The sequence below is a fragment of the Nannobrachium achirus genome (genome assembly GCF_963921795.1).
Source record: "Nannobrachium achirus genome assembly, chromosome: 14".
Taxonomy (NCBI): Eukaryota; Metazoa; Chordata; class Actinopteri; order Myctophiformes; family Myctophidae; genus Nannobrachium; species Nannobrachium achirus.
Window position 1 is genome coordinate 3544227 of NC_137821.1, and position 12656 is coordinate 3556882.

Sequence of the window (12656 nt, forward strand, 5' to 3'; positions counted from 1 at the left end):
CGACTAAAAATGGAAAGGGATTCTCTCTGATGAGTCAACAGGTAGTTGTCAGAAGGCATGGCCGAGACGATGTTTTCGCCGTGCCACTCGTACGCTGAGTTGGCGGTGCCCGGGATCAAACCCGCGACCTTGCGCCACATCTTTGTGTGATTGGAACTTAGTTTTTACATTAATCAGTTGAACCCTAGCATTCCTATTCTGAGGAAAACATTTAGTTTAATTGACTGAGCTGTGATCAAATCAAACTGTGGTGTCTTTCTTTGCTTCCTAGATAGGGATTTCCGCATTTGCGCCGCATCGCACTGCAACATTTTGTTGTTATTTTTGGGTGGGCACAAAACGAAATGGGTGGGCCTAGGCCTATCCAGGCCCACCCATGGCTACACCACTGCTCAGAAATAATGTTGGAGTGCTTTTTTGGCAGATTTGTATGCTCATACTGTATATGTATGGTGTTCCATGTTCAAGTTTCAAGGTTGTACTTTATTGTTACATCTTTTGTACAGGTGGGCTAGCGATTCCTTTTGCCCTGGCCGTTCTCTCTCTCTTTGACAGTTTGTTCCTGTGCCTGATGGTTTGTGGAAAGCAGCTTCTTAGCAGTGCTAGTAGCTTTCCATGTAGGAGTGCCCAGGAATGGGCAGATCTTAATGCCCATACGTGGTGTTCCATGATATCCATATTTGGGCATTGTTCCAGCATGCGGCTGTTACCATGGCAGTGACACATGTGCAGCACAGGGCTTTGGTATCAGTGATGTCAGTTATCTCCAAATTTGGGCAATGTTGATATTGACATTGTGTCAGGACTCTTGTGTTTATATTGTCTCTTATGTCAGTATGCTCAAATTTGGGCATTGTTTTCAGGCATTCGGCTGTTAGCCTACTCATCTCCAAATTTGGGCATTGTTTCGGCTGTTACCATATCACTGTAATATCCTGATAGTTTCACACAGCCAGGGACGTGCAGAGAATGTTAGAGAGGCAGGGGCTGACATTTCTAAAAGGGGACAAAGTACTCACATTTCCACTTATTTATTGGCAACGTTCCTTTTTGGTGTGTGCCAATAAATAAGTGGAAATGTGAGTACTTTGTCCTTCCTGATTTAAACATTGGGGATGTGCTACCTTTTTGGAATTTAATTCCTATTTTTTATGTAAATTTGACTTTAGGTCTAGCACTCCACTGAGAAAACCATTGCTGATGCGCACCTTCTTTTTCTTATATATATATTTCTAAAGGGGCCCTTTTGGTGAAAATATCGAAAATAGCCGACCTCCAAGCTCAGCATAATCAAGTGAATGCTGGAGATGTGGCATAACGGCATGGATTTCTACACAGAGAGGACAATTCTTTCAACATAAGATGCTGCATTTGAGTTCAGGAGAGTTTGGACAAGGCAATAATGCCTTCAGGTATGGCATGGAAAGAGGGGGCATTTGCATTTCTTTCACCAGAGTAAAAACTGCATTCATGGTCTGGAGAGGGCACTTTTTACTTTAACTTTGCCGTATCACTCTAGGCAGACTGTCATGCATGTCCTCATTGGAACAGGATGTGTGCGATCACACAGATTTGTACGGTGTGAACGATGCTTTACAGTTTGGGTCGTTTTGTTGTCGTTGGTTCAATCAAGACCAAGAGAGATACGACGGTTAATGAATGATTGACTCACTATACCTGTGCACGAACACATGCACGAACACATGCACGCACACACGCACGCACGCACGCACACACACACACACACACACACACACACACACACACACCCTCCAGTCTGTATCAAATGAAAACAATCCCCTGATGTGTGTGTGTGTGTGTGTGTGTGTGTGTGTGTGAGAGAGAGAGAGGGGGGGGGGGGGGGGGGGCATGGAAGGGACAATACCGGACCACACAAGCCCACCCCACCTGATACCTAGACCCCCACTGAGAGAGAGAGAGAGAGAGGGGGGGGGGGGGGGGGGAGGGGGGGAGAGAGAGAGAGAGAGAGAGAGAGAGAGAGAGAGAGAGAGAGAGAGAGAGGGTGGGGGGGTGGGGGGAGAGGGAGAAAGATAGGGGGATGGAAAGAGAGAGAGAGAGAAAGAGAAACATCATAGCATAATAAAATACTAGAGGAGATAGATAGGCAGAGAGAGAGAGAGAGAGAGACAGACAGACAGACAGACAGACAGACAGACAGACAGACAGCTACAGAGGAACAACAGGAAAGTGTGTGTCATCGCAGGTTCGCGACCTGCCCGCACACACGCACGCACGCACACACACACACACACACACACACACACACACACGACGGAGTGTGGGCACAGCACAGTCTCTCCTCTCCTCTCCGCTCCGCACCGCTGCCTGCTGTGATCACAGTGAGTTTTTAATATAATCATTGTATTTCTACACTAAACCGTCCTCGCAACTTCGCAAGCTTCATGCAATGTGTGTGTTTAATGTGTGTTAATTAGTGTTAATTAATGTCTGTCTGTCTGGTTGTGCTGCCTGCGACATTAAGTCCGTGCGTTGCATGGCCGCCGGCGTGCGGGTTTTATTCCGTTGGAAACTGACGAGCGCAGATCTACAAGCTATCAGCGGATGGCTTGTAGATCAGCGCTCTTGTGGTGAGGTTTTTACCGGCGCGTCACAGCGGCAGACAGTGGATTGCTGGCCACGGCGCTGTGGCCACATGTGTGACCCGAGGAAATGTGTGCCGCTATAGACTAGAGTGGCGTTTGTTGGCCGTTTCTTTTTTTTTTAGTGGAAATAATGCGTTATTCATGCGTTTGTGTTGGATATTTTTTGTATATATATTTTAGTTTTGGTGTTTTATGTTTCATTGTTGTTGTGAATCAACACATGGAGATAGGTCACCGATGTGGGTGCGACAGGTGCAGGCAACTGGCAGATATTGTTGCTTCAAGCTTCATTGAAGGCTAGAAATAATGTTTTTTTTTTGTTTTTTTTTACATTGTTATGTTACCTTTAGAGTTCACCACCAGATTAAAAGAGTCGCCAATAATAAAAACAACAACAAGTTATTTAGGTATCACTTCTACTTAAAGGAGTAGTTCACCCCCAAATGACATATTTTCTATTGATTACTCACGCCATGGAGTTGCCTAGCTGGCTCCAGCCAATAGACCCGCCCACTCTCTGAGTGGACTGCTTCTCTTGAGTTCAATAATATTTTTTTGTTTTAAGTTGCATTCCTAAGACCAAAAATGTATAGCCTAACAATAAATGTACCTTATTTGGGTCCCCATGTGGAATCAATGAGGGTAAATTTACTCCAATAAAATTGTTGTCTTAGGAATGCAACAAATACAAAACAAATATTATTGAACTCAAGTCTCCATCGTGTGAGTAATCAATAGAAAAAAGTCATTTGGGGGTGAACTACTCCTTTATTTGTTTCTCTATAATTCCTATAATAGTCCTATTATATTATATGATGTCACATGATGTGGCCTACCTTATATGGAGATGGTTTGTCAAACTGAGGTCCAGGCCAGGGAGTCAACCAGCTTAAAGGAGTAGTTCACACAAACTATGTCTTATGGGGCTGTCACCTTTATGACATTATTTATTTTTTGTGTTTTTGTCGTTGAAAACTACATTTTTGTTTGGCTTGTAGGCTTTGAAGTTGCACATGGCAGATATGACACGTAAGCTAAATATACCAGTAAGACGCCCTAAGGGCGACCTTAGGGAGAAGCGACCTCACTGTAAAGGGCGAGAAGGGAGAGGTTGCGTGTGATGTCAGAATAGGTCAGCTATATCCATATATGGAGTTTGTGAGTTTAGATGTAGAGGTAGAGGACCAAGACTGCTCCATATATGGACATATAGGTGATGATAGTCAGCTGTCTTGATTTGTAAATGAATTCTGTCTTAGCCATATGGAGCTTCCAAATGTGGGCATTGCCAAATATGGGTATTCCCAGATATACGCATATAGTATTGATGACATTGGGACAGCGAACTCCATATATGGGCATAAAAGAGACAAGGACGGAAATAATTTGCAAATGTGACTTGTGTCGCGTCAACCACACTGGTTAGACTGACACAATATATCCATATATGGGCATTCCCATATGGGCTTAATATTGATGGGCATGAAAGGGATTCTATTAGTGTGGTTGGCCTAACAGGGCATCATCTGGGAATCAGATGTAGAGGTCAGCTCCATATATGGAGATCTAGGTGATGATCCAGTTGTCTCCATGTATGGATATCCAGGGTTTGATGAGGTCAGTGTCGTGATCTTCATATATGGAGATCCAGGGCGATGATAGTCAGCAGTCTTGATTTGCAAATGAATTCTGTCTTGGCCATATATGGGCATTGCCAAATATTGATGACATCAGGGATATCCATATGACATTGAGGCGTTACCCATTGAAGGACAGGATGTGCCGGTTTTCATGGTAATCTGTGACCTACAGTCGCAACAAAGATTACTGACATGTTTGACAACTTTATAGTTAAAAAAGAACATTGATAGTGGAAATAGACGATCTGCAATACACAAATAGATTAGCCAAAAAGAGCAGGTCTAACGCAACGCATTGTGAGCTTGTAGATCGGCTGTTTTGGGGGGGGTCGTTTCCCCTCCAGAATGGAGATCTATTTTTATCTGATGGAATAACGTGTTCCTTCCACCCGCTACGTCCAACCAGGGAAATTCCCCCCCTGTCGGGTGAAAAGAAGCAACTTGGACTCCTCATGCATAAAAGGAAGCATGAGGTCAGTCTGTTGCTCTCCCCAGGTTGGCAGAGGGAGTGTAACGCCCAGGATCACATTAGATAATTGGCACCGGGTGAAAAATGGGTTACAAAATCGTGGGATAAAAATGTATAAGAAAGGGGGAAAAAAAATATCAGATACAAGCTCATAGCTATTTTTGAAAGATTTTGGAGATTTGTGCAAATCAAAGCGAACTTTTGTCACTCAAAGCTTCTGGAGGCGAACAACACATTTTGAGATGGGGCTCGGCAGCCAAATACATATTGACATTTTTTTCAGAAAACCACTCTGATTTGGGAGAAATGTTTTAGGTCTAAATGTTGTTGTTGTTTTCCAGAGAGGCTAATCTGTCCTGGTATCTGCTGGCCATCTGGGCTGCGTTAGGTTAGGCTGCACGGGGAACAGAGAACACAGCCATTTGAATAATTGATATTTAGCCTGTTTATCACCGGATTAATTCCTTTCATGTTGGAGCCATGCGGGGGACCAATGAACGCACGGCTTCATCTGTGGACTGACCTGTCTGTCTGTCTGTCTGTCTGTCTGTCTGTCTGTCTGTCTGTCTGTCTGTCTGTCTGTCTGTCTGTCTGTCTGTCTGTCTGTCTGTCTGGCTCTCTGTCTGTCTGTCTGTCTGTCTGTCTGTCTGTCTGTCTGTCTGTCTGTCTGTCTGTCTGTCTGGCTGTCTGTGTCGATCTATTGGTCTGTCTATCTGTCCATTGGTGTGTGGTTATAAGTGGTAGTGTTTCCAACTGAAGTGGATTATTGTGTTATCAGCGCTAAGTAGGACTACACACAAACGCGCGCACGCACGCACACGCACGTACGCGCACACAACACAGATCTCTCTCCCTTTCTCTCCCCAAGGACCATTGACCGGTGTAATCCCTCTCTCTCTCTCGTTCAGCCTCTCTCCCTGTGTGTGCACGTGCGTGTGCATGCATGCGTGCGTGTGCGTGTGCGTGAGAGAGAGGGTAAACAGTGTGATCAAACAGTGCTTAACAGGCTGTGTGAACTGATAACACAGAGACTAGGAAGTGGGAACAGGGGGATGAGAGGGCGAGGGAGAGGGAGAGGGAGAGAGAGAGAGAGAGAGAGAGAGAGAGAGAGAGAGAGAGGGGAAGGAAGTGAAGTGTACAGTAGGAAGTGAGATGTCAGGTGTACAAACAAACGTTCAAAGGTTATTTTTTATTATCATTGTATTAATAATGACATAGGCTCCCAGTGGCGTCAGTCCAGTAAAAGCTAGGGTATGGCAAAGATGGGAGTCCTTGGGTTTTGACCGTTTCCCCCCCCCCCCCCCCCCCCCCCCAGGGTTTCTACGGTTTCTTTGGCTGGATATGGCAGCCTGGAACGGTTGTTCAAGTGCAGTTAAACAGTTAACAATAATGCATTGTACCTGTGCAGCTGACCTGCAGAACCTGGGAATATACCATGCTGTCAAGATGGGGAGAATACAAGTGTGGAGAATATAATTATAAAACCTTTTTAAAGTGACCTTTTTGTTACATTTTGCATTTGTAGTTATGTTACTGTAATTTAACAACATAACCAGCACAGACAGACAAAGAGACATTCATGGATTTATATTTAAAAGTAACTTTTATTTTCCCACCTGGACGCAGGGTATGGCAGCTGCATACCCCTGCCATACCCAATTGACGCCCCTGTAGGCTCCATGCACTTCTTGGGATAACATACCATTCTGTGCTTATCGATTAACTTAATGTGCAACATTGTTTTCTCACTCAACAGTAAACAAACCAAAGTGTATGGTGGGTATCTGCACATTTCTAAAGTGACAATTTAAGGACTTTAAAGATGGGGTGCCATGATTTTTTCCCCCTCTAAAACATAATTATCTACTATTAGGATTATACTAGGAAGAAGATTTTTTTCCAAAAAAGTATCCACAATTTTCCCCAGGGGTTTACTGGAGACTATCAGGACCAAACTTCCGGGTTTAACAGCAGACATACAAGCTCACGTCGCGTCGCAGATGCAACCCGTTGTGAGCTTGTAAATCGGCGGCGGAAGATAGGTGCAAACGTCTGCGCAATGCACTATGGGGCGTAGGAAAATCGTGGATACAGAGTTAAAATGATGTTTTTATGTGGCCACACCCACCAGTTCATTGGTATGCGTGGTTGTCATGGTGGGTGGTGACCCAGCTGAAGTTAGCCACACCCACGCGTGTTTGGTGAATGGTAATTAGGGGAGGGGTTGATTCTATGATGTAATAAGTATCTGTGTTTTTGGACCGGCACGTTTGACCCCAAAGGGTGGCAGCCTCCAGGAAAAAAAACAAATAATACTAATACTAAGAGAATACATAATTGCTCATAACAACCACACCAGGGGGTCTAATGAAGTACTGTCAACCTCCTAGACACATGAAAACCAGAAAAAGTACAAAACTATGGCACCGCCTCTTTAACACCTCTAATGACAAATTAAACCTTGGCCAAATTGTCAAATATTAGAGGAAGAAATTGTGTAAATAGCCGATCTACATGCTCACGTGTGCTCACAGGTCTGCAATTAAAATATGATTATTTTGGGGGTTTGCGGCCTGAAAAGGTTGAGAACCACTGAGCTTTATAACTATTACGCCAAGATTGCTTTACTTTTATAACTCTCTCTCTCTCTCTCTCTCTCTCTCTCTCTCTCTCTCTCTCTCTCTCTCTCCTCAGCGATGGAGTCTCCCTCTGACATCTTGGATGACTCCGCCCCACAGATGCGTGCGTTCGGCCCCGCCCACTTCCCCGGACAGAGGAGACCCGCCCCCGGCTTCCCCCTCATCCACCACCTCCTGCAGCCTGGCGGAGGCGGTGGTGGTGGTGGAGCCCCCAGGAGGTTGGGAGGGCAACTGCATGCCAACGCGCAGCAGCAGCATCCCGCTCTGGGGGTTTCCTCGCACCGATATCTGAAAAACACCCTGGAGGAGGACAGAGACCAGAGGACTGACGGTATGGTAGATGTGGGGGGCTGACTGACTTCTATGTAAATCATACCATATAATCATACACCGTTTATCAGGGACGTGCTGGCCATTGGGAAAAGCGGGACAAATCCCGAAAGGCCGGTTCATTACCGGCCGGTCCAGGCCGGCCATTAGGAAAAGATTTAACTGTTTGGCACAAAAGTAAAAATTAAACTGTTTGCACAAAAGTAGTGAAAACAGCAGATCTACAAGTGCGAGGCGTTGTGTGCTTGTAGATCGGCTGTTTTCACTAGTTTAAATCATTTTTAAAATGATAAATACAAAACAAACGGTTTTGGACGTAAGGTTTCCACCCGACAACGACAAAATATAACTCATGTACGGTAATTGGCCCACTGGCTTGTCACTTGTCATGATCTGAAATGACAAATCTTTGAGTAGCAGCAGCGCTATAGAGAGAGATCTCTCTCTATATGGCCACACTTTATAGTGTGGCCATAAAGCCACACTAGCTGGAGCGTGGAACGTGCAGTGTGCTGCGCTGATGGGCTGTGCCTCCACCTGGGGATGATCCGTTGATTCTGAATGTGTTCACTCACTATTCAGTCAGTGCTCTGTGTCTCGTGACTAAAGAGTGACTATATGTACTGCATGCAGCTGGGGCTCCAAGACACAATTCCCCTTAAGCCCCTATCATAGTAGGCACCGCAGTGATAAGCTATCCACCGTGGTGTAGTCTTTTTAAGACATAAAACTACAACATTACGTCATTACTCGCGGTGAAGAGCTATCCACCGCGAGTCCCCGCGAGTTCAGACAGATCGGCCCATCACCCCGTTCACTGATTGGTCGATCTAGACTAGAGATGGACATCGGTATCGGCCGGTATCGAAAATCGGCCGGTATTATATAAAATCGGCCTCAATCGGTGACCGGCCGGTCCTAACGTAATTTCCGGTTTTCCGCCGATCAAAAATGACACGCATTCGCAGTACGCAACATGTGGCTCAACGCGCGCTGACCAAAACAAAGCAGCAGCGAAGCTAACGCTAACAGACTCATGAAGAAAACATGTCGCAGATTTGGACTTTTCACTGTGTGCCAGGATGATCCAAAACTCGCTCTTTGCATTGATATTACCTGTTCGCTCAAATAAATAACTCCATCTCATTACAGTACATCTGAACAAAAGCAACGATGCGAGCTGAACGGGGCTATAGTGTTCCGTCTATCTCTCTCGCTCTCTCTCCCCGTCCCTCCCTCCCTCCACACACACTCTGACTCTCACACCCACAACGAACAGCAGAGCAGTGGTGGCTGGCTGCGTGAGTTTAGTTGAAAACAGCTGATCTACAAGGCATACAAACTCACATCATGCTAAAGAATGGCCAGATTAATGCACACGCTTTATGTGCTGAAGCACAGGGGACCATGCTATTCCCGAAAAAGTGCTGAAATCTATAGCAAAGGCTGCCGAAGAAGCGCTAAAAATGTCCGTGAAGCGTCTATTTTATTTTCCGTGCGAATCGTCTATTTTACGTGCTATCAACAGTGATTTTCCAATGTTTCCTCCCTGTTGGTAGCCAGCCACACATATCCCAAATATTGCGCTACATAAATGCATGTAATCATGAGCAGCATGAGTGTCCACTGTAGCCTGCTTGTTTAGCGTCCTGTGCTAAGATAAACACTTCTCTGGGTCTGATCACCCAATGTTGCCAGGTTTTGTTTTTGAGAGAGAAACAAGCAACCAGGGGGGTTGCTTGTTGATACTAATGACAGTATAAAAACAGAAAGGATTGCCAAGCCAATTTCACCAGCATATTAATAACAATGATAATAATAATAGTTAAATAGCACCAGCTTTCATTTTTCAAGTACAAACATTGCACTAGATTGAGTTCAAGTTTTATTTTCTTAAGTTAACTCAGTGCTGCTTAAAAAATTGTTGATTGTGACATTGAAAGTCAACTATTCCAGTGTTTAACTGGGGTACTACGAGTACCCCTGGTGATACCCAGAGGTACTGCATGGGATACTGAAGAAATTACATGGTAGAATACCAGCCAACTGAGATGTGTTTTTGAATTTTGTTGATCAGTTGATGATTGGTTGTTGATTACTAGTTATTGACATGAAAACTGACTGAATCTTATTGTCAGTGTTGAAAATAAATCTGCTCAGGATGCACTGTTTGAAACTCACTCCATTTCTTATTTGTGATGTTATATTGTTGAACAGGGGTGTTATGCATATAGCCTACCATAGTTGTGGTTTTAATTGCAGTTATATAAGCAAAATGTTGTCTGGGAAAGGGAGTACTTGGATAAAAAAATCATGGAAAGGGTACTCAAGCCAAAAAATATATGGTGTATTGTATAATTATTGTTCTTTCTTAGATAGAAAATCGGTATCGGAAAAATCGGTATCGGCAGATCAGAATTTAATAAAACCGGAAATCGGAATCGGCCAAGAATTTTGCAATCGGTCCATCTCTAATCTAGACCAGTCAGTCACAGTGATAGGACTTCACCGTGACTGACTATGATGGCCTCCACTTGTTTTCTCACTTTAGGTGTATAGCTGATCACCTAACATTTGCGGTGATAGGCTCTTCACCACAGACTCTGATAGAGGCTTAAGAACCGGATCCCATCATTCATTTAAAAGAGCCGATTCTTTCGCGCACGTCCCATCGCTGCACTGCCTGACTCCGGCTCCCGAGTCCCGTTGAACACAAGTTTGCTACTTTACAACATTTGAGAAAAAAAAAAAAAAAAAATGTAATCCTCAAAATAATCAGAGGGGCCAGAAATTCTTTCAGGGAGGGGGGGGGGTGGCAGTTTTGGCCCGCGGGCCACCTATTGCCGACCCCTGCCCTATGTGATCACCTACAGTAATCAGATTTGGAGCTAGCATCTGCCAATGATCTGATCTGTCCAGTTATCAATACCCTAAGCCAGAGAATCAGACTGAGATGAAAGAATTGTGCCATGTTATCATGAACAATAGTGAGGGCCAATTATATGAAGACAGGTTGAACAGTGGTGCAGTCGTGAGTCGTCCTTTATGTGTTCTATCAAAAAAAGGTGACATTTCGTGTCCGCGTCCACAGAGCGAAACGGGTTCGGCGAAGGAGGGCCCGAGGAGGAGGGGGACGAATACCACCCCCTGGTGGACGAGTGGAGCGGCGGCGGCAGCGACGACGCCACGAGAGCCAAGAGGATGAAGATGGAGACGGAGGGAGGGGGAGGGGGAGGAGGGGGGAGGAAGGGGAGGGAGAGGGGGAGGAGGGGGAGAGAGAGGGAGGAGCTGAAGGAGCAGCTGGAGGAGGCACGTGAGAGGCTGCGCGCCCTGCGTGAGAAGGTGTGGCGCGCCTTCGGAGACAAGATGGCCGCCGAGGAGGAGGAGGAGGAGGAAGAGGAAGAGCGCCTCGGCCGAGAGAGGAGGAAGAAGAGGCGGCGCGGTGGGGAATACGGGTAGGCCTTTCAACATTACCTTGTTTAGTCCCCCCAGGAATCCGCAGAGAAAAAGTCTTGATTCCGCGGAGAACGATCCTGATTCTGCGGAATTCTGCGGAGAACATTTATTGATTCCGTGGACATTAAAAAACAACCTAAAATGACCAGTTATCAAGCTAAGAATTATATAGTTAAACAACCAAGTAAGACCCTTCATGAAATAGCTACAATTAATTGTAATTAGTGGTTTGTATAATCATTTTTGAGAATACAAATCCAATATTAAATCTATTATTTTTTAAATTGCTATTGTTTTTAATAATTACTTTCTGTTGCAAAGACTATATTGTCATCCATGCCCATTGTAGGCCTAACCACATTTTAGAGGATAGCCTACCTACTACCTAGTATGGGTGTAATATTTATTTATTCTCTTCTGCATTAGCATTGTTATTGCCAGGACCATATAGAGGCATAGACAGAAAAGTCCGCGAATGGCCGAGAAATCCGCGGGTGGTCGCGAGTTCCGCGATAAATTCCTTGATTGCGGAATCGCGGATTCCTTGGGGGACTACTTGTTGTTGTTACTCACCGTGGGCAGCATTCATGTCAAACTAGCAATAAAACACATTAAAACGGAGACCAAGGGATTGCAGATAGTACAGATAAAAAGATAATAAAATAAAAAGGTGAACTAAAGCCCCTTTTCCACTGACATGGCCCAACACCACACCACTCCGCACCGCCCACTTGTGCCAGGTTTTCCACTACAAGGACCTGGGTAGAGAGGTGTGAAAGTGGTACTAAAAAGTATCCACTCCAGAGTACGGTAGGTCTGAGCTAGGCCAAACAGGGCCATACACTTCATAATGACTGATCACTCACTGACTTTTCATTGCGACCGTAGGTCGCACTTACTACAGAAAGCTCCACCAGGTGTCCGTGCGTCAGTCAGTCCGTCCGTCACACGTCAGACGTCACACTTTTGCCCTGCTCATATCTCCGCAACCGTTGCCCCGATCCATGCCAGATTTTGCACACACACTCCTTACCTGCCAAACTACAACCTCCAAGGACCGGAGCTCCAGGGACCCCCAGCTCCCTCGGGGACCCCCAAGTGTAAAAAATGAGCACATGTGCAAAAATTACCAAATGACCACCCCAACGGGGCTGCTCACGGGGAATTCCTGGGGACCACCCACTCCTGGTGCTCCAGAACGGATGCAAAAGTGGTGACGCCCCCAGTGGAGGACCCCCTCCACTGCAGCTCACATAAAATGCCGTAACTCGGCCTAGGAGCGTCCGGGAGAGCCGGGGCCGGTACCTATTCGTCCGCCAAGGCAACGCGGAGACCCCACCCCTCATTTCTCACATGGCCCTCTTCTAGCGCCACCTTCAGGCCGATTTTTACAACACATTTTTGCCCACTACTCCTACAGTGTTGGCCCTAAAATCACGCAAATTGCTACACAATATGTCTACACTCATCCCATCAACATGAATCTGTCCCATATAGC

At 45.5% G+C, this 12656-nt stretch overlaps 1 protein-coding gene across 1 annotated transcript in view; it reads left to right on the plus strand.

The window, feature by feature from the left end:
• The first annotated feature begins 2210 nt into the window (after positions 1–2210).
• The window catches only part of prox3 (prospero homeobox 3), a 33017-nt gene continuing 22571 nt past the window's right edge, over positions 2211–12656 (plus strand). The window contains 3 exon segments of the mRNA XM_080742303.1: positions 2211–2360; positions 7428–7703; positions 10794–11157. Coding sequence (XP_080598429.1) covers positions 7430–7703; positions 10794–11157 — 638 coding nt within the window. The 5' untranslated portion in view covers positions 2211–2360; positions 7428–7429.